Here is a 25,437-nt window from a genome sequence, read left to right as displayed (position 1 = left end):
CAGCAGTTAACCACCACACTGCTGGATTAGAGGCACATTTCCTGAACAGGGATAAATCCCCTGTTACACTCCCCCACTTCTCACTGTGCGCTCCCCCACTTATCACTGTGGGCTCCCCCACTTCTCACTGTGCGCTCCCGCACGTCTCACTGTGCGTCCCCCCACTTCACTGTGCGTTCCCCCACTTCTCACTGTGCGTTCCCCCACTTCTCACTGTGCGTTCCCCCACTTCACTGTGCGTTCCCCCACTTCTCACTGTGCGCTCCCCCACTTCTCACTGTGCGTCCCCCCACTTCACTGTGCGTTCCCCCACTTCTCACTGTGCGTTCCCCCACTTCTCACTGTGCGTTCCCCCACTTCTCACTGTGCGCTCCCCCACTTCTCACTGTGCGCTCCCCCATTTCTCACTGTGCACTCCCCCACTTCTCACTGTGCGCTCCCCCACTTCTCACTGTGCGCTCCCCCACTTCTCACTGTGCGTTCCCCCACTTCTCACTGTGCGCTCCCGCATGTCTCACTGTGCGTTCCCCCACTTCTCACTGTGCGTTCCCCCACTTCTCACTGTGCGCTCCCCCACTTCTCACTGTGCGCTCCCCCACTTCTCACTGTGCGCTCCCCCACTTCTCACTGTGTTGAACAGAGGTCAAGATTTCTATTATATGTAAACGGTCATTAAGTAAACACCTACAGAAATATGGTGCCACCTGACAAAGTCAAAGAAAAGTAAAGTGAAGTGTTCTGCGCACGTGTGTACGAGCTCTGACGTGAACGCAATGTCATCCAAAGCATGCGGTGTTCTGCCTAATTCTCTGCTGGGAGAATGTTCCACCATTGAGGCGTTACAGAATAATGTCTCCGGAGGGAACGTCCCAGCTGCACAATCCTCTCTCACAGCAACGCTTCTCTCCTTGTACGGTAAGAGCCGTCCTCCACTGCTTCAGCAATCCCTGTCCACTTCTCCGCCTTCAGCAATAATAGGAAATGGAACCTCAGACATCTTTACCGCCATGTTTTCTGTTTCCCTGGCTCCCATCTCTCCTGCCATTCTCTTTCTGTTTCGTATTGTTACATCGTACATGAGGTTGAAATAAGACACGCGCCCATCACGTTCAACCTATGCTAGATTTAGACAGCAGATACTTTATCTATACTTGCTTATTGAGTGTATTGTGCATGTATTTATCCTTTTTTTTATATATATCGTCACTGTAATGCATATCCTGGGAAGGTACGCGCGTAGCAGAGATATTTTGCCGCCTGTACTATTTCCCGGTGACTCACTTCGGGTGTGCGTTCCTCTAAATGTGGCTCATCGCGTCTACTCTGGTTAAAAAGCCATCTGTTCCCAAAATGCCGGAGAATGTCAGGCTGCTGCCACTTGTGAATTAGATGTAATATCTCATGGGGGGCTGTTTGTGAGTTTTTACACGCGAGCAGATGAAAGGAGAAGCTGTCGCTCACTATGAGGGATGATTTATTTTGATTTGTGCTTTTCTAGTCTACAAAGGGATTAAACAATCCAATGTCATTGTTAGAATCACCCTACGGTAAATGGTTTCTTCTGGCGCTGTGCACTATCCCACATGTACTGTTCAGCCTCTTGCATGAGGTTCTCACACTGTATAGTACAATGATCTTTAGCCTACACTGCATGTATGTGTCCCATCTACAGTAATGGCACTAGAAGGCCATTGCTTTTTGCTAACCTTTTGTTAGAGCGACTTGCTTTCTAAGCCCGACACACAGCAAGGAGCCTCCATCAAAGGAGGTGCAGCCCATCCCTACAGGTCTCTGCCTGTAACACTTGGGCAGTGCTTAAACCATACATCTGCGTGTTCTGCGTGTGGACATACATATTAGCACCCGGCTGTACGCAGCACAGAGAAGCTTAGGGACATTTCTATCGTAATGTGCTTATTGATGCTGAGAATTGGAGTATGTGCAGTCCATGACAAAATGTTGTTTTTAAAAATATATATATTTTATAATAATAGCATGTTCTTGTACAGCGCAGCTTGTTGTACGCAGCGCTTTACAGAGACATTTTGCAGGCACAGGTCCCTGCCCCGTGGAGCTTACAATCTATGTTTTTGGTGCCTGAGGCACAGGGAGATAAAGTGACTGTGCCCAAGGTCACAAGGAGCCGGGAATTGAACCAGGTTCCCCTGCTTCCCACTCCGTGCCAGAGTCAGTGTCGTTACTCACTGAGCCGCTCCTTCCCCTGCTTCCCACTCCGTGCCAGAGTCCGTGCCAGAGTCCGTGCCGTTACTCACTGACCCGCTCCTTCCCACTCCGTGCCAGAGTCCGTGTCGTTACTCACTGACCCGCTCCTTCCCCTGCTTCACACTCCGTGCCAGAGTCCGTGCCGTTACTCACTGACCCGCTCCTTCCCCTGCTTCCCACTCCGTGCCAGAGTCCGTGTCGTTACTCACTGAGCCGCTCCTTCCCCTGCTTCCCACTCCGTGCCAGAGTTCGTGTCGTTACTCACTGACCCGCTCCTTCCCCTGCTTCCCACTCCGTGCCAGAGTCCGTGTCGTTACTCACTGAGCCGCCCCTTCCCCTGCTTCACAGTCAGTGCCAGAGTCCGTGTCGTTACTCACTGACCCGCTCCTTCCCCTGCTTCCCACTCCGTGCCAGAGTCTGTCGTTACTCACTGACCCGCTCCTTCCCCTGCTTCCCACTCCGTGCCAGAGTCCGTATCGTTACTCACTGAGCCGCCCCTTCCCCTGCTTCCCACTCCGTACCAGAGTCTGTGCCGTTACTCACTGACCCGCTCCTTCCCCTGCTTCACACTCCGTGCCAGAGTCCGTGCTGTTACTCACTGACCCGCTCCTTCCCCTGCTTCACACTCCGTGCCAGATTCCGTGTCGTTACTCACTAACCCGCTCCTTCCCCTGCTTCCCACTCCGTGCCAGAGTCCGTGCCGTTACTCACTGACCCGCTCCTTCCCCTGCTGCAAACTCCGTGCCAGAGTCCGTGTCGTTACTCACTGACCCGCTCCTTCCCCTGCTTCCCACTCCGTGCCAGAGTCCGTGCTGTTACTCACTGACCCGCTCCTTCCCCTGCTTCACACTCCGTGCCAGAGTCCGTGCCAGAGTCCGTGCCGTTACTCACTGACCCGCTCCTTCCCACTCCGTGCCAGAGTCCGTGTCGTTACTCACTGACCCGCTCCTTCCCCTGCTTCACACTCCGTGCCAGAGTCCGTGCCGTTACTCACTGACCCGCTCCTTCCCCTGCTTCCCACTCCGTGCCAGAGTCCGTGCTGTTACTCACTGACCCGCTCCTTCCCCTGCTTCCCACTCCGTGCCAGAGTCCGTGTCGTTACTCACTGACCCGCTCCTTCCCCTGCTTCACACTCCGTGCCAGAGTCCGTGTCGTTACTCACTGACCCGCTCCTTCCCCTGCTTCACACTCCGTGCCTGAGTCCGTGCCGTTACTCACTGACCCCCTGCTTCCCACTCCGTGCCAGAGTCCGTGCTGTTACTCACTGACCCGCTCCTTCCCCTGCTTCACACTCCGTGCCAGAGTCCGTGTCGTTACTCACTGACCCGCTCCTTCCCCTGCTTCACACTCCGTGCCAGAGTCCGTGTCGTTACTCACTGAGCCGCTCCTTCCCCTGCTTCCCACTCCGTGCCAGAGTCCGTGTCGTTACTCACTGACCCGCTCCTTCCCCTGCTTCCCACTCTGTGCCAGAGTCCGTGTCGTTACTCACTGACCCGCTCCTTTCCCTGCTTCACACTCCGTGCCAGAGTCCGTGTCGTTACTCACTGACCCGCTCCTTCCCCTGCTTCCCACTCTGTGCCAGAGTCCGTGTCGTTACTCACTGACCCGCTCCTTCCCCTGCTTCACACTCCGTGCCAGAGTCCGTGTCGTTACTCACTGACCCGCTCCTTCCCCTGCTTCCCACTCCGTGCCAGAGTCCGTGTCGTTACTCACTGACCCGCTCCTTCCCCTGCTTCCCACTCCGTGCCAGAGTCCGTGCCGTTACTCACTGACCCCCTGCTTCACACTCCGTGCCAGAGTCCGTGCCGTTACTCACTGACCCGCTCCTTCCCCTGCTTCCCACTCCATGCCAGAGTCCGTGCCGTTACTCACTGACCCGCTCCTTCCCCTGCTTCACACTCCGTGCCAGAGTCCGTGCCGTTACTCACTGACCCGCTCCTTCCCCTGCTTCCCACTCCGTGCCAGAGTCCGTGTCGTTACTCACTGAGCCGCTCCTTCCCCTGCTTCCCACTCCGTGCCAGAGTCCGTGCCGTTACTCACTGACCCGCTCCTTCCCCTGCTTCCCACTCCGTGCCAGAGTCCGTGTCGTTACTCACTGACCCGCTCCTTCCCCTGCTTCCCACTCCGTGCCAGAGTCCATGCCGTTACTCACTGAGCCGCTCCTTCCCCTGCTTCCCACTCCGTGCCAGAGTCCGTGTCGTTACTCACCGACCCGCTCCTTCCCCTGCTTCCCACTCCGTGCCAGAGTCCGTGTCGTTACTCACTGACCCGCTCCTTCCCCTGCTTCCCACTCCGTGCCAGAGTCCGTGCCGTTACTCACCGACCCGCTCCTTCCCCTGCTTCCCACTCCGTGCCAGAGTCCGTGCCGTTACTCACTGACCCGCTCCTTCCCCTGCTTCCCACTCCGTGCCAGAGTCTGTGCCGTTACTCACTGACCCGCTCCTTCCCCTGCTTCCCACTCCGTGCCAGAGTCCGTGTCGTTACTCACTGACCCGCTCCTTCCCCTGCTTCCCACTCCGTGCCAGAGTCCGTGCCGTTACTCACTGACCCGCTCCTTCCCCTGCTTCCCACTCTGTGCCAGAGTCCGTGCCGTTACTCACTGACCCGCTCCTTCCCCTGCTTCCCACTCGGTGCCAGAGTCCGTGCCGTTACTCACTGACCCGCTCCTTCCCCTGCTGCAAACTCCGTGCCAGAGTCCGTGTTGTTACTCACTGAGCCGCTCCTTCCCCTGCTTCCCACTCCGTGCCAGAGTCCGTGCCGTTACTCACTGACCCGCTCCTTCCCCTGCTTCCCACTCCGTGCCAGAGTCTGTGTCGTTACTCACCGAGCCGCTCCTTCCCCTGCTTCCCACTCCGTGCCAGAGTCCGTGTCGTTACTCACTGACCCGCTCCTTCCCCTGCTTCCCACTCCGTGCCAGAGTCCGTGTCGTTACTCACTGAGCCGCTCCTTCCCCTGCTTCCCACTCCGTGCCAGAGTCCGTGTCGTTACTCACTGACCCGCTCCTTCCCCTGCTTCACACTCCGTACCTGAGTCCGTGCCGTTACTCACTGACCCGCTCCTTCCCCTGCTTCCCACTCCGTGCCAGAGTCCGTGTCGTTACTCACTGAGCCGCTCCTTCCCGTGCTTCCCACTCCGTGCCAGAGTCCGTGCCGTTACTCACTGACCCGCTCCTTCCCCTGCTTCCCACTCCGTGCCAGAGTCCGTGTCGTTACTCACTGACCCGCTCCTTCCCCTGCTTCCCACTCCGTGCCAGAGTACGTGCCGTTACTCACTGACCCGCTCCTTCCCCTGCTTCCCACTCCGTGCCAGAGTCCGTGTCGTTACTCACTGAGCCGCTCCTTCCCCTGCTTCACACTCCGTACCTGAGTCCGTGCCGTTACTCACTGACCCGCTCCTTCCCCTGCTTCCCACTCCGTGCCAGAGTCCGTGCCGTTACTCACTGACCCGCTCCTTCCCCTGCTTCCCACTCCGTGCCAGAGTCCGTGTCGTTACTCACTGACCCGCTCCTTCCCCTGCTTCCCACTCCGTGCCAGAGTCCATGCCGTTACTCACTGAGCCGCTCCTTCCCCTGCTTCCCACTCCGTGCCAGAGTCCGTGTCGTTACTCACCGACCCGCTCCTTCCCCTGCTTCCCACTCCGTGCCAGAGTCCGTGTCGTTACTCACTGACCCGCTCCTTCCCCTGCTTCCCACTCCGTGCCAGAGTCCGTGCCGTTACTCACCGACCCGCTCCTTCCCCTGCTTCCCACTCCGTGCCAGAGTCCGTGCCGTTACTCACTGACCCGCTCCTTCCCCTGCTTCCCACTCCGTGCCAGAGTCCGTGCCATTACTCACTGACCCGCTCCTTCCCCTGCTTCCCACTCCGTGCCAGAGTCTGTGTCGTTACTCACCGAGCCGCTCCTTCCCCTGCTTCCCACTCCGTGCCAGAGTCCGTGTCGTTACTCACTGACCCGCTCCTTCCCCTGCTTCCCACTCCGTGCCAGAGTCCGTGCCGTTACTCACTGACCCGCTCCTTCCCCTGCTTCACACTCCGTGCCAGAGTCCGTGTCGTTACTCATTGACCCGCTCCTTCCCCTGCTTCCCACTCCGTGCCAGAGTCCGTGTCGTTACTCACTGAGCCGCTCCTTCCCCTGCTTCACACTCCGTACCTGAGTCCGTGCCGTTACTCACTGACCCGCTCCTTCCCCTGCTTCCCACTCCGTGCCAGAGTCCGTGCCGTTACTCACTGACCCGCTCCTTCCCCTGCTTCCCACTCCGTGCCAGAGTCCGTGTCGTTACTCACTGACCCGCTCCTTCCCCTGCTTCCCACTCCATGCCAGAGTCCGTGCCGTTACTCACTGACCCGCTCCTTCCCCTGCTTCCCACTCCGTGCCAGAGTCTGTGCCGTTACTCACTGACCCGCTCCTTCCCCTGCTTCCCACTCCGTGCCAGAGTCCGTGTCGTTACTCACTGACCCGCTCCTTCCCCTGCTTCCCACTCCGTGCCAGAGTCTGTGTCGTTACTCACTGACCCGCTCCTTCCCCTGCTTCACACTCCGTGCCAGAGTCCGTGTCGTTACTCACTGACCCGCTCCTTCCCCTGCTTCCCACTCCGTGCCAGAGTCCGTGCCGTTACTCACTGACCCGCTCCTTCCCCTGCTTCCCACTCCGTACCTGAGTCTGTGCCGTTACTCACTGACCCGCTCCTTCCCCTGCTTCCCACTCCGTGCCAGAGTTCGTGTCGTTACTCACTGAGCCGCTCCTTCCCCTGCTTCACACTCCGTGCCAGAGTCCGTGCCGTTACTCACTGACCCGCTCCTTCCCCTGCTTCCCACTCCGTGCCAGAGTCCGTGTCGTTACTCACTGAGCCGCTCCTTCCCCTGCTTCACACTCCGTGCCAGAGTCCGTGCCGTTACTCACTGACCCGCTCCTTCCCCTGCTTCCCACTCCGTGCCAGAGTCCGTGTCGTTACTCACTGACCCGCTCCTTCCCCTGCTTCCCACTCCGTGCCAGAGTCCGTGCCGTTACTCACTGACCCGCCCCTTCCCCTGCTTCCCACTCCGTGCCAGAGTCCGTGTCGTTACTCACTGACCCGCTCCTTCCCCTGCTTCCCACTCCGTGCCAGAGTCCGTGCCGTTACTCACTGACCCGCTCCTTCCCCTGCTTCCCACTCCGTGCCAGAGTCTGTGCCGTTACTCACTGACCCGCTCCTTCCCCTGCTTCCCACTCCGTGCCAGAGTCCGTGTCGTTACTCACTGACCCGCTCCTTCCCCTGCTTCCCACTCCGTGCCAGAGTCTGTGTCGTTACTCACTGACCCGCTCCTTCCCCTGCTTCACACTCCGTGCCAGAGTCCGTGTCGTTACTCACTGACCCGCTCCTTCCCCTGCTTCCCACTCCGTGCCAAAGTCCGTGCCGTTACTCACTGACCCGCTCCTTCCCCTGCTTCCCACTCCGTACCTGAGTCTGTGCCGTTACTCACTGACCCGCTCCTTCCCCTGCTTCCCACTCCGTGCCAGAGTTCGTGTCGTTACTCACTGAGCCGCTCCTTCCCCTGCTTCACACTCCGTGCCAGAGTCCGTGTCGTTACTCACTGACCCGCTCCTTCCCCTGCTTCCCACTCCGTGCCAGAGTCCGTGCCGTTACTCACTGACCCGCTCCTTCCCCTGCTTCACACTCCGTGCCTGAGTCTGTGTCGTTACTCACTGACCCGCTCCTTCCCCTGCTTCCCACTCCGTGCCAGAGTCCGTGTCGTTACTCACTGAGCCGTTCCTTCCCCTGCTTCCCACTCCGTGCCAGAGTCCGTGTCGTTACTTACTGACCCGCTCCTTCCCCTGCTTCCCACTCCGTGCCAGAGTCCGTGTCGTTACTCACTGACCCGCTCCTTCCCCTGCTTCCCACTCCGTGCCAGAGTCCGTGCCGTTACTCACTGACCCCCTGCTTCACACTCCGTGCCAGAGTCCGTGCCGTTACTCACTGACCCGCTCCTTCCCCTGCTTCCCACTCCGTGTCAGAGTCCGTGTCGTTACTCACTGACCCGCTCCTTCCCCTGCTTCACTCCGTGCCAGAGTCCGTGTCGTTACTCACTGAGCCGCTCCTTCCCCTGCTTCACACTCCGTGCCAGAGTCCGTGTCGTTACTCACTGACCCGCTCCTTCCCCTGCTTCCCACTCCGTGCCAGAGTCCGTGTCGTTACTCACTGACCCGCTCCTTCCCCTGCTTCACACTCCGTGCCAGAGTCCGTGTCGTTACTCACTGACCCGCTCCTTCCCCTGCTTCCCACTCCGTGCCAGAGTCCGTGCCGTTACTCACTGACCCGCTCCTTCCCCTGTTTCACACTCCGTGCCTGAGTCTGTGTCGTTACTCACTGACCCGCTCCTTCCCCTGCTTCCCACTCCGTGCCAGAGTCCGTGTCGTTACTCACTGAGCCGCTCCTTCCCCTGCTTCCCACTCCGTGCCAGAGTCCGTGTCGTTACTCACTGACCCGCTCCTTCCCCTGCTTCCCACTCCGTGCCAGAGTCCGTGTCGTTACTCACTGAGCCGCTCCTTCCCCTGCTTCCCACTCCGTGCCATAGTCCGTGTCGTTACTCACTGACCCCCTGCTTCACACTCCGTGCCAGAGTCCGTGCCGTTACTCACTGACCCGCTCCTTCCCCTGCTTCCCACTCCGTGTCAGAGTCCGTGTCGTTACTCACTGACCCGCTCCTTCCCCTGCTTCACACTCCGTGCCAGAGTCCGTGTCGTTACTCACTGACCCGCTCCTTCCCCTGCTTCACACTCCGTGCCAGAGTCCGTGTCGTTACTCACTGACCCGCTCCTTCCCCTGCTTCACACTCCGTGCCAGAGTCCGTGTCGTTACTCACTGACCCGCTCCTTCCCCTGCTTCCCACTCCGTGCCAGAGTCCGTGCTGTTACTCACTGACCCGCTCCTTCCCCTGCTTCCCACTCCGTACCAGAGTCTGTGTCGTTACTCACTGACCCGCTCCTTCCCCTGCTTCACACTCCGTGCCAGAGTCCGTGTCGTTACTTACTGACCCGCTCCTTCCCCTGCTTCACACTCCGTGCCAGAGTCCGTGTCGTTACTCACTGACCCGCTCCTTCCCCTGCTTCCCACTCCGTGCCAGAGTCCGTGTTGTTACTCACTGACCCGCTCCTTCCCCTGCTTCACACTCCGTGCCAGAGTCCGTGTCGTTACTCACTGACCCGCTCCTTCCCCTGCTTCCCACTCCGTGCCAGAGTCCGTGCTGTTACTCACTGACCCGCTCCTTCCCCTGCTTCACACTCCGTGCCAGAATCCGTGTCGTTACTCACTGACCCGCTCCTTCCCCTGCTTCACACTCCGTGCCAGAGTCCGTGTCGTTACTCACTGACCCGCTCCTTCCCCTGCTTCCCACTCCGTGCCAGAGTCCGTGCCGTTACTCACTGACCCGCTCCTTCCCCTGCTACCCACTCCGTGCCAGAGTCCGTGTCGTTACTCACTGACCCGCTCCTTCCCCTGCTTCCCACTCCGTGCCAGAGTCCGTGCCGTTACTCACTGACCCGCTCCTTCCCCTGCTTCCCACTCCGTGCCAGAGTCCGTGTCGTTACTCACTGACCCGCTCCTTCCCCTGCTTCCCACTCCGTGCCAGAGTCCGTGTCGTTACTCACTGAGCCGCTCCTTCCCCTGCTTCAAACTCCGTGCCAGAGTCCGTGTCGTTACTCACTGACCCGCTCCTTCCCCTGCTTCCCACTCCGTGCCAGAGTCCGTGCCGTTACTCACTGATCCGCTCCTTCCGCCTTTTATCACATGTTTTCTGAATGTTGCGGCTCCCAAGCCTGATCCGCACTTCTTCCAGCTCAGGGAATATTCATTCATTTATTTTTTACCAGACTAAAAAAAACAAATGCATCCTATGTGGCAGTTGGGGTAACTGGCACTGTGGTGTTGGGGTAGATGGCACTGTGGTGTTGGGGTAGATGGCACTGTGGTGTTGGGGTAGATGGCACTGTGGTGTAGGGGTAGATGGCGCTGTGATGTTGGGGTAGATGGCGCTGTGGTTTTGGGGTAGATGGCGCTGTGGTTTTGGGGTAGATGGCGCTGTGGTTTTGGGGTAGATGGCGCTGTGGTTTTGGGGTAGATGGCGCTGTGGTTTTGAGGTAGATGGCGCTTTGGTTTTGGGGTAGATGGCGCTGTGGGGTTGTGGTAGATGGCGCCGTGGTGTTGGGGTAAATGGCGCCTTGGTGTTGGGGGAGATGGCGCCGTGGTGTTGGGGTAGATGGCGCCGTGGTGTTGGGGTAGATGGCGCCGTGGTGTTGGGGTAGATGGCGCCGTGGTGTTGGGGTAGATGGCGCCGTGGTGTTTGGGTAGATGGCGCCGTGATGTTGGGGTAGATGGCGCCGTGGTGTTAGGGTAGATGGCGCCGTGGTGTCGGGGTAGATGGTGTTGGGTAGATGGCGCTGTGGTGTTGGGGTAGATGGAGCTGTGGTGTTGGGTAGATGGCGCTGTGGTGTTGGGGTAGATGGCGCTGTTGTGTTGGGTAGATGGCGCTGTGGTGTTTGGGTAGATGGCGCTGTGGTGTTGGGGTCGATGGCTCTGTGGTGTTGGGGTCGATGGCGCTGTGGTGTTGGGGTAGATGGCGCTGTGGTGTTGGGGTAGATGGCGCTGTGGTGTTGGGGTAGATGGCGCTGTGGTGTTGGGGTAGATGGCGCTGTGGTGGTGGGGTAGATGGCGCTGTGGTGTTGGGGTAGATGGCGCTGTGGTGTTGGGGTAGATGGCGCTGTGGTGTTGGGGTAGATGGCGCTGTGGTGTTGGGGTAGATGGCGCTGTGGTGTTGGGGTAGATGGCGCTGTGGTGTTGGGGTAGATGGCGCTGTGTTGTTGGGGTAGATGGCGCTGTGGTGTTGGGGTAGATGGCGCTGTGGTGTTGGGGTAGATGGCGCTGTGGTGTTGGGGTAGATGACGCTGTGGTGTTGGGGTAGATGGCGCTGTGGTGTTGGCTAATGGCGCTGTGGTGTAGGGGTAGATGGCGGTGTGGTGTTGGGGTAGATGGCGCTGTGGTTTTGGGGTAGATGGCGCTGTGGTGTTGGGGTAGATGGCGCTGTGGTGTTGGGGGAGATGGCGCCGTGGTGTTGGGGTAGATGGCGCTGTGGTGTTGGGGTAGATGGCGCTGTGGTGTTGGGGTAGATGGCGCCGTGGTGTTGGGTGGATGGCGCCGTGGTGTTGGGGTAGATGGCGCTGTGGTGTTGGGTAGATGGCGCTGTGGTGTTGGGGTAGATGGCGCTGTGGTGTTGGGTAGATGGCGCTGTGGTGTTGGGGTTGATGGCGCCGTGGTGTTGGGGTAGATGGCGCCGTGGTGTTGGGTAGATGACTCAGCTGACCTCTGGTAAAAAAACATCTCAGAACTTTTAGCCCGATTCAACAGGAGACTTTCCTTTGGTTCTGATAATGCGAACCCTCCCGCCCCACACAGCAATGAGCTGTTGCTTTAACCACTTCAGTGCTCTGCAGATGTACTTTACGCTGGTATGTTACAGGGACTGGCGCACTACGTGGCATGTTACAGGGACTGGCACACTACGTGGTACGTTACAGGGACTGGCGCACTACGTGGCACGTTACAGGGACTGGCGCACTACGTGGCATGTTACAGGGACTGGCGCACTACGTGGTATGTTACAGGGACTGGCACATTACGTGGCACGTTACAGGTACTGGCGCACTACGTGGTATGTTACAGGGACTGGTGCACTACGTGGCATGTTACAGGGACTGGCACACTACGTGGTACGTTACAGGGACTGGCGCACTACGTGGCACGTTACAGGGTCTGGCACACAACATGGTATGTTACAGGGACTGGCGCACTACGTGGCATGTTACAGAGACTGGCGCACTACGTGGTACGTTACAGGGACTGGCACACTACGTGGCATGTTACAGGGACTTGCACACTACGTGGTACGTTACAGGGACTGGCGCACAACGTGGCATGTTACAGGGAGTGGCGCACTACGTGGCATGTTACAGGGACTGGCACACTATGTGGTACGTTACAGGTACTGGCGCACTACGTGGTACGTTACAGGGACTGGCGCACTACGTGGCACGTTACGTCCACCAATTCAGTTATGGGAACTGCACATGTTTAAAGCAAAGGGGCTCAACTCCAATCCTCCAATCCTCAATCCCCCTCCCCCCTCCCAGCAGGTCAGGTTTTCAGGATAACCCAGCTTACAGGTGGCTCAAAGACTGAGCCCCTGATTGAGCCACCTGTGCTGAAGCAGGGACTGATTGAGCCACCTGTGCTGAAGCAGGGACTGATTGAGCCACCTGTGCTGAAGCAGGGACTGATTGAGCCACCTGTGCTGAAGCAGGGATATCCTGAAAACCTGACCTGTGGGTGGGGGTGGGGGTGGGGGGGGGTTGAGCGCCCTGGTTAAAGCACAGCACTTACATAGAGTTTAATGAGATTGCTTGTGGCAGGAAATCAAAGCTAAACTATTAATAGATAAGTTACACTAATCAGGATAAAAGCAGCGTGTTCTGTGCTAGCCTCGCGTGTTCTGTGCTAGCCTCGCGTGTTCTGTGCTAGCCTCGCGTGTTCTGTGCTAGCCTCGCGTGTTCTGTGCTAGCCTCGCGTGTTCTGTGCTAGCCTCGCGTGTTCTGTGCTAGCCTCGCGTGTTCTGTGCTAGCCTCGCGTGTTCTGTGCTAGCCTCGCGTGTTCTGTGCTAGCCTCGCGTGTTCTGTGCTAGCCTCGCGTGCTCTGTGCTAGCCTCGCGTGTTCTGTGCTAGCCTCGCGTGTTCTGTGCTAGCCTCGCGTGTTCTGTGCTAGCCTCGCGTGTTCTGTGCTAGCCTCGCGTGTTCTGTGCTAGCCTCGCGTGTTCTGTGCTAGCCTCGCGTGTTCTGTGCTAGCCTCGCGTGTTCTGTGCTAGCCTCGCGTGTTCTGTGCTAGCCTCGCGTGTTCTGTGCTAGCCTCGCGTGTTCTGTGCTAGCCTCGCGTGTTCTGTGCTAGCCTCGCGTGTTCTGTGCTAGCCTCGCGTGTTCTGTGCTAGCCTCGCGTGCTCTGTGCTAGCCTCGCGTGCTCTGTGCTAGCCTCGCGTGCTCTGTGCTAGCCTCGCGTGCTCTGTGCTAGCCTCGCGTGCTCTGTGCTAGCCTCGCGTGCACTGTGCTAGCCTCGCGTGCTCTGTGCTAGCCTCGCGTGCTCTGTGCTAGCCTCGCGTGCTCTGTGCTAGCCTCGCGTGTTCTGTGCTAGCCTCGCGTGCTCTGTGCTAGCCTCGCGTGCTCTGTGCTAGCCTCGCGTGTTCTGTGCTAGCCTCGCGTGTTCTGTGCTAGCCTCGCGTGTTCTGTGCTAGCCTCGCGTGTTCTGTGCTAGCCTCGCGTGTTCTGTGCTAGCCTCGCGTGTTCTGTGCTAGCCTCGCGTGTTCTGTGCTAGCCTCGCGTGTTCTGTGCTAGCCTCGCGTGCTCTGTGCTAGCCTCGCGTGCTCTGTGCTAGCCTCGCGTGCTCTGTGCTAGCCTCGCGTGCTCTGTGCTAGCCTCGCGTGCTCTGTGCTAGCCTCGCGTGCACTGTGCTAGCCTCGCGTGCTCTGTGCTAGCCTCGCGTGCTCTGTGCTAGCCGCGCGTGCTCTGTGCTAGCCGCGCGTGCTCTGTGCTAGCCGCGCGTGCTCTGTGCTAGCCGCGCGTGCTCTGTGCTAGCCTCGCGTGCTCTGTGCTAGCCTCGCGTGTTCTGTGCTAGCCTCGCGTGCACTGATAGCAAACGTGTAGGGCGGGGTTACACCGCGGGGAGAAGCCCCATCTGCAGGGGAACACCTTCTTCTGAATGTACCTTTCAATCAAAGAGAAGCAGATTCAATTAGAAGTGTGTGTGTGTGTGTGTGTGTGTGTGTCTGTGTCTGTGTCTGTGTCTGTGTGTGTGTGTGTGTGTGTGTGTGTGTGTGTGTGTGTGTGTGTGTGTGTGTGTGTGTGTGTGTGTGTGTGTGTGTGTGATACTGTACATGTTTATATGACACACAGCACAAGACTTGTAATTGAGTGTGTACAATATCCTGTATAATGCTGCCGCTGCCTCTTGATGCAGACATGTTTGCTGTATCTGCCTGTATGTGCTGTGTGTGTAGAAGCCGCGTCATTATACCGTGGCATAGATTAGTATTCTGAAGTTCATTGTTGCTTGAGGTTTTAACAGTACCACACAATGTATTCCCGTCACCTGCTTCCCAGCCCTTTCTGCTATGATTCCTGCATGCATGTCCGTCACCTGGCTGTCAGATTACCGTAGCACACGCGTGTACTGGCAGCCCTCAATTCACAGGAGACTTCAGCTGGCAGCTCGAACCAAGGGAGGGCCCTGCCGCTCCGGCAAGAAGCAGGAGCCCCGCGGGGCTCAAGGTGCAAAGCGAGTGACATTTCTGCATCAGACGGGGATCTTATGTTCTGTATATTCCGTGTCGTTCCTTTTAACGCTCTTACATCTCTAACAGTTGTTCTTTCTTTCTTTTAAGGGGTGGCAATCAGCGCGTATGCAAAGTATTGCCACCGGAAGCTTCAGAAAGCAGCCTTGATGGGAGCGAAAAAGGTATTTATCCCGTTACCCTTGTTCTAATATTACGAATGCCTGGTTCTGGTACCTGTGTTGGACTCAGAGGGGAGTAGTTTTGATGCTTGTTGCGATACCTTTTCATGGACCAACATCACGCCCATGTAGCCATGGCTAAGGTCCCGGGTGTAGCAAAGTGTTGTGCAAATCCATCACCCCGGTCGTACAGCCCGGTAATACGGCCCAGTCAGCTGGGGAGCAGTCCGTAAGGATTCTGCCCTTTTTTACATTTCCCATGTAAGCCTTTTGAGAAACTCTGCAAGGTTTCTCCGCACACAGTCACTGCGCTTAATGTCCAGCGGTCCCCTAATCTGCAAGGACTTCGGGCACAGTCTGCGCGTTTTCTCCGCGCACAGTCACTGCGCTTAATGTCCAGCGGTCCCCTAATCTGCAAGGACTTCGGGCACAGTCTGCGCGTTTTCTCCGCACACACAGTCACTGCGCTTAATGTGCAGCTGTCCCCTAATCTGCAAGGACTTCGGGCACAGTCTGCACGTTTTCTCCGCGCACAGTCAATGCGCTTAATGTCCATCTGTCCCCTAATCTGTAAGGACTTCGGGCACAGTCTGCGCGTTTTCTCCGCGCACAAAGTCACTGCGCTTAATGTGCAGCTGTCCCCTAATCTGCAAGGACTTCGGGCAAAGTCTGCACGAGCTGGGACCCCGCAGGAAGCCCCTACAGCTTTCCTTACGGGGCGTTGGAAGGACAGGGGGAAAAGCTTCTCCGTGCCAGGGGTGGGCTGGTGAAGCGGATATCGGGTTACAGCCCAGCACGGTGTACACAAGGGGGAGGGGCCAACGCCAGTCCTCAAGCCCCCCCAAACAGGTCAGGTTTTCAGATTATCCCTTCAGCACAGGTGGCTCAATCAGAAGCTCTGTGTTTTGACTGAGCCACCTGTGCTGAAGCAGGCATATCCTGAAAACCTGACCTGTTGGGGGACCTTGAGGACTGGAGTTGAGCGCCCCTGTCTTAGCGGCAGGTAAAGAGCTAAAATGAAACCAGGACATGTACAAATAAAGGACTTTGAACAATCCTGAGCACGGGCTGTTCCTAAAGCCCCTGTGCAGAGATGCTAAATGATGCATTGTGCACATCATGCAGCAGTCGCTGCAAATCATTTAACTGGAATTCACTGGGGTGTCATTTCTTAATGTTATTTTACTACCAATCAATGGAACCGGTTGGCATGTCCTGCGTATCCAAAGGGGCCATCCCCGGTTAGGTAAACGGTGAATGGGACTTAATGAGGCCAGTGGTACCTGCCATATAAGTAAACCAAGAGGCGGACTTTCTCCAGATTCCACTGAATCAATACATTTACATGCAATGTTCTATCCTGGTCAATTGCAGACAACTGGGACATTGTGAATTTAGGGTATTATTAGTGTAGGGTTAGTGTGTTATAATTATGGCAACCAACAATTACACACACATGGTAGACATTTGCATGAGAAATAGTTGATGCTTTATAGTGCTCTATGACCTGGGAGAGACTGGGATGTTTGAGCTGGGAGAAGCCCGTTAACGCAAAGAGTGGCGCCAGCCCAGACATTGGAGGGCGCCCGTTTCCGCGCAGCCGACAGTGTGCACAAGCAGCATTGCTTGTCTTATGTCTACGTTTGTGGGACTAACCTCCAGTATCCCCCCTCCTCCCATCTCTCTAACGCAGTGTTAATGTAGCACTTCGCCAGCCTGTTCTGGCTCTTGGGGTAGTGTGCGGTGTCCTGTGTTAGATCATTGAATGACTTGCTATAAGTAGAGGTATTTTAGCCTCTTCACTGCCAGGCAGACTTGTAGCCGGCTGCTCTGGCAGCAGCAGAGGGTTATGGGTAAGGATTCTCGGGCTCCGAATACAAGCTTTTGCAGACTGGAAGTTTTGTTCGGAAGCTCACGTTGAACTTTTGAACAAACTTTCAGAAACAAGGCAAATTTGAGTCAAAACCCACGCAAAGCTCACCGTCAGATTTATTTTTTGTATGCTTTGTTTTACAGTATTAAAGGAGCAATTCATGCTTTTTTTTAATTATTGTTTAACATAGGATTGAAACAGGGGGGTCTCACGAGCTGAACCCCATTCTTTTAAGCTCTGAGGACCCCCTGCGTCCAGAGATACAGACCTCCAGGTGGGTTGCCGGTATCTGGGCAAAGTTTAAAGCTCCCGCTTCCCGTGGACCAATAGAAAGCGGAACCCGATGACGTCACGGCTTCCGATTGGCCCGCAGGGTGCGGGAGCTTTGAAAGGCGGCCATACTGTGATGCCTGCTAGCCGAGCGCAGCAGTTACCTGCGCCTCCTCCGGAGGTAACGCTCTCCGGAAGCTGCCGCTCCGGAGACCCCCGGCTTCGAAAAAAAAACAATAACACAAAAGCACAAATGGCTTCTTTAATACCGCACAACAAACGCACACAAAAACGCACAACACAAAATCGCGGATTCCGCTGCAGGTAAATGGATGGACGTTTGGGGGAAAAAAACAGCCAAATATAAGGATTGAGGAGGTTCCTAAAAGTTTGGCCAAACCTTGTATTAAAAAAAATCCCAAATCAATCAACCAATTCCAGCAAAACCAAAACATGAAAATATTTTAAGAACCAGAAAAAAACCCCATAAGTTAAAGGACCCACGCGCTGTGATTGGTTAAGCTGCCAAAAGTCGGGTATGTCCGGGACCGGCCTGACTTGGAAAGGTCTTGCACAGAGAGCCCAGGAATGTTGGGAAAGCTTTATAAAATCACCACGGGTCAGTTATTTTAGCATTTTCGTAGCAGCCCCCTGCGCTGTCCAATATATTCCTTACCTGACCTTCAGACGAGTCTGGGCCTCCGTGCGCGATAGGAGGGAGAGCAGACGGAAAATGTGTCCGCGGCATATTAGTGACGGGACTCGAGGGCAAATGATACTTTTTATGCCATTTATTCTTCTAGTTTAATCCTGGCTTTCTCAGGGAAGCCGTCTTTAAACCTCACACTGCTGGATTCTGACCAAAGTGCACAGTTCTTTTATGTCCGATGCCTCGGAGCATGGATTATTCCTGCCCGCCTCTCCTCCGCACACTGAGGATACCTGTGCAGATAATCTAGTGTTCGCCGCAAATCCGGCAAAGGATAGGGGAGTACTGCTGGGCCTTACTGTACATTCACATTATGCATGTTATTAGCCACCACCTTGTGTGGAAAGCGCTAATCTTTTTACTGGGCTCCATTGGACGTTTGGGTTTTATTCCTTGTTGACCTTTAGATATTGTATTTGTCGCCCTGGAAACAATTTGGTGCTATGCTGTTGCTCTGGCGTTTCTTCGCTTCTGAACAGCCTCTCGTGTAACGCGCCCCTAAATCTGTAGATGAAATAGGAAAGTCTGGCGCCCCAGATGCCTAGCAGTATGCAAAATCAGGGGGCCCAGATCATCATTCCTGTTTCTATATCGCATTCATGGACGTTTACGCCTCATCTCCGAGCAAGTTTACCAAAATGACATTTGGTAAGGGCGATACGAGGCAGAGATAAGGGCAGTAAAAGTAACCCTTATATAAGTTAGTCTGTGACTTTAGTTTGTATTAGGTTAGTTTGTATACTATATGTTGATAGATTTTCGGCCTGCCACGGCTGGAGGTGCCTTCACTCTGTTTTCCAACACGCTGGAGCTGAGTGCACAGTGTTGGGGAAGTTATGGAAGGTTTATTCCCAGAGTCTCTCCAGGTCTGGAGCTGAGTGCACAGTGTTGGGGAAGTTATGGAAGGTTTATTCCCAGAGAGTCTCTCCAGGTCTGGAGCTGAGTGCACAGTGTTGGGGAAGTTATGCAAGGTTTATTCCCAGAGAGTCTCCAGGTCTGGAGCTGAGTGCACAGTGTTGGGGAAGTTATGGAAGGTTTATTCCCAGAGAGTCTCCAGGTCTGGAGCTGAGTGCACAGTGTTGGGGAAGTTATGGAAGGTTTATTCCCAGAGAGTCTCCAGGTCTGGAGCTGAGTGCACAGTGTTGGGGAAGTTATGGAAGGTTTATTCCCAGAGTCTCTCCAGGTCTGGAGCTGAGTGCACAGTGTTGGGGAAGTTATGGAAGGTTTATTCCCAGAGTCTCTCCAGGTCTGGAGCTGAGTGCACAGTGTTTTGGAAGTTATGGAAGGTTTATTCCCAGAGAGTGTCTCCAGGTCTGGAGCTGAGTGCACAGTGTTGGGGAAGTTATGGAAGGTTTATTCCCAGAGTCTCTCCAGGTCTGGAGCTGAGTGCACAGTGTTGGGGAAGTTATGGAAGGTTTATTCCCAGAGTCTCTCCAGGTCTGGAGCTGAGTGCACAGTGTTGGAGAAGTTATGGAAGGTTTATTCCCAGAGTCTCTCCAGGTCTGGAGCTGAGTGCACAGTGTTGGGGAAGTTATGGAAGGTTTATTCCCAGAGTCTCTCCAGGTCTGGAGCTGAGTGCACAGTGTTGGGGAAGTTATGGAAGGTTTGTTCCCAGAGTCTCTCCAGGTCTGGAGCTGAGTGCACAGTGTTGGGGAAGTTATGGAAGGTTTATTCCCAGAGTCTCTCCAGGTCTGGAGCTGAGTGCACAGTGTTGGGGAAGTTATGGAAGGTTTATTCCCAGAGTCTCTCCAGGTCTGGAGCTGAGTGCACAGTGTTGGTGAAGTTATGGAAGGTTTATTCCCAGAGTCTCTCCAGGTCTGGAGCTGAGTGCACAGTGTTGGGGAAGTTATGGAAGGTTTATTCCCAGAGTCTCTCCAGGTCTGGAGCTGAGTGCACAGTGTTGGGGAAGTTATGGAAGGTTTATTCCCAGAGTCTCTCCAGGTCTGAAGCTGAGTGCACAGTGTTGGGGAAGTTATGGAAGGTTTATTCCCAGAGAGTGTCTCCAGGTCTGGAGCTGAGTGCACAGTGTTGGGGAAGTTATGGAAGGTTTATTCCCAGAGAGTCTCTCCATGTCTGGAGCTGAGTGCACAGTGTTGGGGAAGTTATGGAAGGTTTATTCCCAGAGAGTCTCTCCAGGTTTGGAGCTGAGTGCACAGTGTTGGGGAAGTTATGGAAGGTTTATTCCCAGAGAGTGTATCCAGGTCTGGAGCTGAGTGCACAGTGTTGGGGAAGTTATGGAAGGTTTATTCCCAGAGACTCTCCAGGTCTGGAGCTGAGTGCACAGTGTTGGGGAAGTTATGGAAGGTTTATTCCCAGAGAGTCTCTCCAGGTCTGGAGCTGAGTGCACAGTGTTGGGAAAGTTATGGAAGGTTTATTCCCAGAGTCTCTCCAGGTCTGGAGCTGAGTGCACAGTGTTGGGGAAGTTATGGAAGGTGTATTCCCTGTCTCTCCAGGTCTGGAGCTGAGTGCACAGTGTTGGGGAAGTTATGGAAGGTTTATTCCCAGAGTCTCTCCAGGTCTGGAGCTGAGTGCACAGTGTTGGGGAAGTTATGGAAGGTTTATTCCCAGAGAGACTCTCCAGGTCTGGAGCTGAGTGCACAGTGTTGGGAAAGTTATGGAAGGTTTATTCCCAGAGTCTCTCCAGGTCTGGAGCTGAGTGCACAGTGTTGGGGAAGTTATGGAAGGTTTATTCCCAGAGTCTCTCCAGGTCTGGAGCTGAGTGCACAGTGTTGGGGAAGTTATGGAAGGTTTATTCCCAGAGTCTCTCCAGGTCTGGAGCTGAGTGCACAGTGTTGGGGAAGTTATGGAAGGTTTATTCCCAGAGAGTGTCTCCAGGTCTGGAGCTGAGTGCACAGTGTTGGGGAAGTTATGGAAGGTTTATTCCCAGAGAGTCTCTCCATGTCTGGAGCTGAGTGCACAGTGTTGGGGAAGTTATGGAAGGTTTATTCCCAGAGAGTCTCTCCAGGTTTGGAGCTGAGTGCACAGTGTTGGGGAAGTTATGGAAGGTTTATTCCCAGAGAGTCTCTCCAGGTCTGGAGCTGAGTGCACAGTGTTGGGGAAGTTATGGAAGGTTTGTTCCCAGAGTGTCTCCAGGTCTGGAGCTGAGTGCACAGTGTTGGGGAAGTTATGGAAGGTTTATTCCCAGAGTCTCTCCAGGTCTGGAGCTGAGTGCATAGTGTTGGGGAAGTTATGGAAGGTTTATTCCCAGAGTCTCTCCAGGTCTGGAGCTGAGTGCACAGTGTTGGGGAAGTTATGGAAGGTTTATTCCCAGAGTCTCTCCAGGTCTGGAGCTGAGTGCACAGTGTTGGGGAAGTTATGGAAGGTTTATTCCCAGAGTCTCTCCAGGTCTGGAGCTGAGTGCACATTGTTGGGGAAGTTATGGAAGGTTTATTCCCAGAGAGACTCTCCAGGTCTGGAGCTGAGTGCACAGTGTTGGGAAAGTTATGGAAGGTTTATTCCCAGAGTCTCTCCAGGTCTGGAGCTGAGTGCACAGTGTTGGGGAAGTTATGGAAGGTGTATTCCCTGTCTCTCCAGGTCTGGAGCTGAGTGCACAGTGTTGGGGAAGTTATGGAAGGTTTATTCCCAGAGTCTCTCCAGGTCTGGAGCTGAGTGCACAGTGTTGGGGAAGTTATGGAAGGTTTATTCCCAGAGTCTCTCCAGGTCTGGAGCTGAGTGCACAGTGTTGGGGAAGTTATGGAAGGTTTATTCCCAGAGAGTCTCTCCAGGTCTGGAGCTGAGTGCACAGTGTTGGGAAAGTTATGGAAGGTTTATTCCCAGAGTCTCTCCAGGTCTGGAGCTGAGTGCACAGTGTTGGGGAAGTTATGGAAGGTTTATTCCCAGAGAGTCTCTCCAGGTCTGGAGCTGAGTGCACAGTGTTGGGAAAGTTATGGAAGGTTTATTCCCAGAGTCTCTCCAGGTCTGGAGCTGAGTGCACAGTGTTGGGGAAGTTATGGAAGGTGTATTCCCTGTCTCTCCAGGTCTGGAGCTGAGTGCACAGTGTTGGGGAAGTTATGGAAGGTTTATTCCCAGAGTCTCTCCAGGTCTGGAGCTGAGTGCACAGTGTTGGGGAAGTTATGGAAGGTTTATTCCCAGAGAGACTCTCCAGGTCTGGAGCTGAGTGCACAGTGTTGGGAAAGTTATGGAAGGTTTATTCCCAGAGTCTCTCCAGGTCTGGAGCTGAGTGCACAGTGTTGGGGAAGTTATGGAAGGTTTATTCCCAGAGTCTCTCCAGGTCTGGAGCTGAGTGCACAGTGTTGGGGAAGTTATGGAAGGTTTATTCCCAGAGAGTCTCTCCAGGTCTGGAGCTGAGTGCACAGTGTTGGGAAAGTTATGGAAGGTTTATTCCCAGAGTCTCTCCAGGTCTGGAGCTGAGTGCACAGTGTTGGGGAAGTTATGGAAGGTTTATTCCCAGAGTCTCTCCAGGTCTGGAGCTGAGTGCACAGTGTTGGGGAAGTTATGGAAGGTTTATTCCCAGAGTCTCTCCAGGTCTGGAGCTGAGTGCACAGTGTTGGGGAAGTTATGGAAGGTTTATTCCCAGAGTCTCTCCAGGTCTGGAGCTGAGTGCACAGTGTTGGGGAAGTTATGGAAGGTTTATTCCCAGAGAGTCTCTCCAGGTCTGGAGCTGAGTGCACAGTGTTGGGGAAGTTATGGAAGGTTTGTTCCCAGAGTGTCTCCAGGTCTGGAGCTGAGTGCACAGTGTTGGGGAAGTTATGGAAGGTTTATTCCCAGAGTCTCTCCAGGTCTGGAGCTGAGTGCACAGTGTTGGGGAAGTTATGGAAGGTTTATTCCCAGAGTCTCTCCAGGTCTGGAGCTGAGTGCACAGTGTTGGGGAAGTTATGGAAGGTTTATTCCCAGAGTCTCTCCAGGTCTGGAGCTGAGTGCACAGTGTTGGGGAAGTTATGGAAGGTTTGTTCCCAGAGTCTCTCCAGGTCTGGAGCTGAGTGCACTGTTGGGGAAGTTATGGAAGGTTTATTCCCAGAGTCTCTCCAGGTCAGTAGTCAGAAGGGAAAGATATGTAACCCTCTCAGAAGGGGTTAGGTGACTTTTAGGTTGGCTGGTATATCGATATACTAGTACTATCATGATGATTAGAAATGGAATAAGTGAACCCAAGTGATTTATATCGGTGCTATAAAACACTCACAATAAAAATAAAGTGACAAAAATAGCACACAGTGATGAAGTCTGTAGCCAAAAATACTTCTCAACCTTCCAAGGAATATGTAAGGATTCCTTACAGAAACAGTCTTGATCCAAGGGGGGGGAAGGGAGCGGTAATTACAGGAACACACCAAAAATATAAAAAGATAAACACAATAATGGTGCAGTATCTTGGCACAATATAGGAAATAGTCAAATCTTGGCTCTGTTGAAATTCCTACTTACAACAAGTGGAATAAATAAAGGCAATGGTCTGACTCTGTCAGTGTGTGTGAGGTTGGATCTTCAGCAGAAAAGGAGATTCTGGATAGGCGGTAACTCCGCACGGGGATCATTCAGGTGATGTGAACTCAGATTCATGAAGAGTATGTTGGTCATGTAAAATAGAAACGAACCATAGTGTAGATCGCAAAACACATTTTATCTTATCAAGCAAGGTAAGAAATGTACTTACAATAAGTACATAGAGTATGTACACATAAAGGTATCGTGAGACAGTAGAGGGCTGTTCCCGTATAGAAAGGCTTGCTGTACTTTCTCCCTTGGCTCCCACCTCACCGCCGATGGATGGCGTCTGACGTCACCTCCGGTAAACGGGTGATGACATCCGGTTGGTAGCGGGGAAGATGGATGCCAGCAGATCAGCAGCAGTTCAGCAGACACCTCAGACGTCTTCACTCAGGGGGCAGCTGCAGCAGACTGACAACAAAGCTCTACGCGTTTCGCTATACGTAGACAGCTTCCTCAGGAGACCGGATGTCATCACCCGTTTACCGGAACATTGGGTAACATTGTATGAGCGCGGATGTTCATGTTTAAGTATACGTTAACCCTTAGAGTACCCGAGCGGTCGTGGCGCCTCCAGGAACAGTGCCGGAGGGGGAACTTCCACCTCCGAATCCTCACTGGGCAGATGGCGTCCAGCGTCATCATAACCCTGTGTCCCGGACACACTTGCAAACGAGAGGTAACTCTCAATGTATTACTTCCTGGCAACACATTTTATAAATAAATAAATCTAAGCGGCTTGAAATACCTCCCTTGGGCATGACGGAATGGCTACGTATTTGGGGACCTGGCGTGGCAGTGCGCGTGGCAGTGCGTTTTGGCTGTGCTATACGTCCCTTCCTACCGTGCACTAAAGTACATGGCAAAGCTGCCGTGGCAAAAGAGGTGATAAGTAAAACATTGAGGACAATGCGCGTGTCCCGCTGCTGTATCCTGAATTTATTCCTTCATTCCTGCAGTATCGGCCTGGAAACACACGCTAGTGATCTCATTATAGGCGCGTGGTACAAACGGGCTCATGGAAGGCGAACATTTATATTTCCTCCTCTCCTTTTGTAAATAATGCAATATCCTGCCCTGCTCAGAAGCTTCACTGGTTTAAGAGCCATCTTACCGGACTACCAGAAGAATCCCTTTGCCAGACGTTGTCTTGGGAGGACATGGTTGTATAACTGCAGCCCCTCTGCTTATTCAGCGTGCAGGCTTTTGGGATTCTTGATTTGTGGGGTGAGTTTTAAAGGTTACTCAGTACAGCAGGACCCCGCTTCTCGGCGCTTCGCTTCTCGGCGATCCGTTAATATGGCGGTACCGAGAAGGGGGCCGCCATGTCTGCGCATGCGCAGAAGGGGGAGCGGCCGAGTTTGTGCATGCGAAGAACGGGGGAGGGGCCCAAGTTCTCATGCGCAGAAAGGGGACGACCGGGTCTACGCATGCGCAGAAGGGGTAGGAAAGACGGAAAATCTCCAGTGGACATAGCAAATGCTATGCTCTGTTTTTCGGCGATTTTCGCTTTCCAGCGGCGGCCTAGAACGGAACCCGCCATATGAGTGGGACCCTACTGTGTTAACACAATGAGCAGGGGAGGAGGTGGCAGGGAGGCGTGGGTGAGAGCAGGTGTGTATATGGCTGGGTCCAGGATTAGGAGGGAAATCCCCAGCAGCAGGAAGGAGTAGATAGAGGGTGTGAATAGAGGATTTGTGGGGGTGCTTTTTATTGAGGGGTAGGTAAGGAAGTTGTTGGGAGAGAGGTGTATAAATAATGGTGCAGTGTATGGGCACAGACATAGGTGGAGGGGAGAAGAGATGAATAAATGTGGATAGGAGGGGAGTGGGGAAGTTGTTGAGAACAGAAACGTTTACTAAGGAATGAGGAAACGGTAAACAGAAAAGGCAATAGGGAGGGCACAGTGTGGCGCAGGAGGAGAGGGCGCATTGAGGCGCAGGAGGAGAGGGCGCAGTGAGACGCAGGAGGGGAGGGCACAGTGAGACGCAGGAGGAGAGGGCGCAGTGAGGCGCAGGAGGAGAGGGCGCAGTGAGGCGCAGGAGGAGAGGGCGCAGTGAGACGCAGGAGGAGAGGGCGCAGTGAGGCGCAGGAGGAGAGGGCGCAGTGAGACGCAGGAGGAGAGGGCGCAGTGAGACGCAGGAGGAGAGGGCCCAGTGAGACGCAGGAGGAGAGGGCGCAGTGAGACGCAGGAGGAGAGGGCGCAGTGAGGCGCAGGAGGAGAGGGCGCAGTGAGGCGCAGGAGGAGAGGGCGCAGTGAGACGCAGGAGGAGAGGGCGCAGTGAGACGCAGGAGGAGAGGGCCCAGTGAGACGCAGGAGGAGAGGGCACAGTGAGACGCAGGAGGAGAGGGCACAGTGAGACGCAGGAGGAGAGGGCACAGTGAGACGCAGGA

General features: G+C 54.9%; 2 protein-coding genes across 2 annotated transcripts in view; one reads left to right on the top strand and one right to left on the bottom strand.

Annotated features, from left to right (window-relative positions):
* The window catches only part of LOC142475500 (fucolectin-6-like), a 406,232-nt gene extending 405,426 nt beyond the window's left edge, over positions 1-806 (bottom strand). The window contains exon 1 of the mRNA XM_075581357.1: positions 803-806. The gene's annotated coding sequence lies outside the window, so the exon portion shown is untranslated. The remainder of the gene's footprint in view (positions 1-802) is intronic.
* ARHGAP39 (Rho GTPase activating protein 39) overlaps positions 1-25,437 on the top strand; it is a 346,600-nt gene that overhangs the window by 267,869 nt on the left and 53,294 nt on the right. The window contains exon 6 of the mRNA XM_075581235.1: positions 14,673-14,746. Within this exon, the coding sequence (XP_075437350.1) occupies positions 14,673-14,746 (74 nt within the window). The remainder of the gene's footprint in view (positions 1-14,672; positions 14,747-25,437) is intronic.

Source organism: Ascaphus truei, chromosome 2 (assembly GCF_040206685.1).
Source record: "Ascaphus truei isolate aAscTru1 chromosome 2, aAscTru1.hap1, whole genome shotgun sequence".
NCBI lineage: Eukaryota > Metazoa > Chordata > Amphibia > Anura > Ascaphidae > Ascaphus > Ascaphus truei.
The sequence above is the reverse complement of the archived record's forward strand: the minus strand, read 5'-3'. Positions and strand labels throughout refer to the sequence as shown.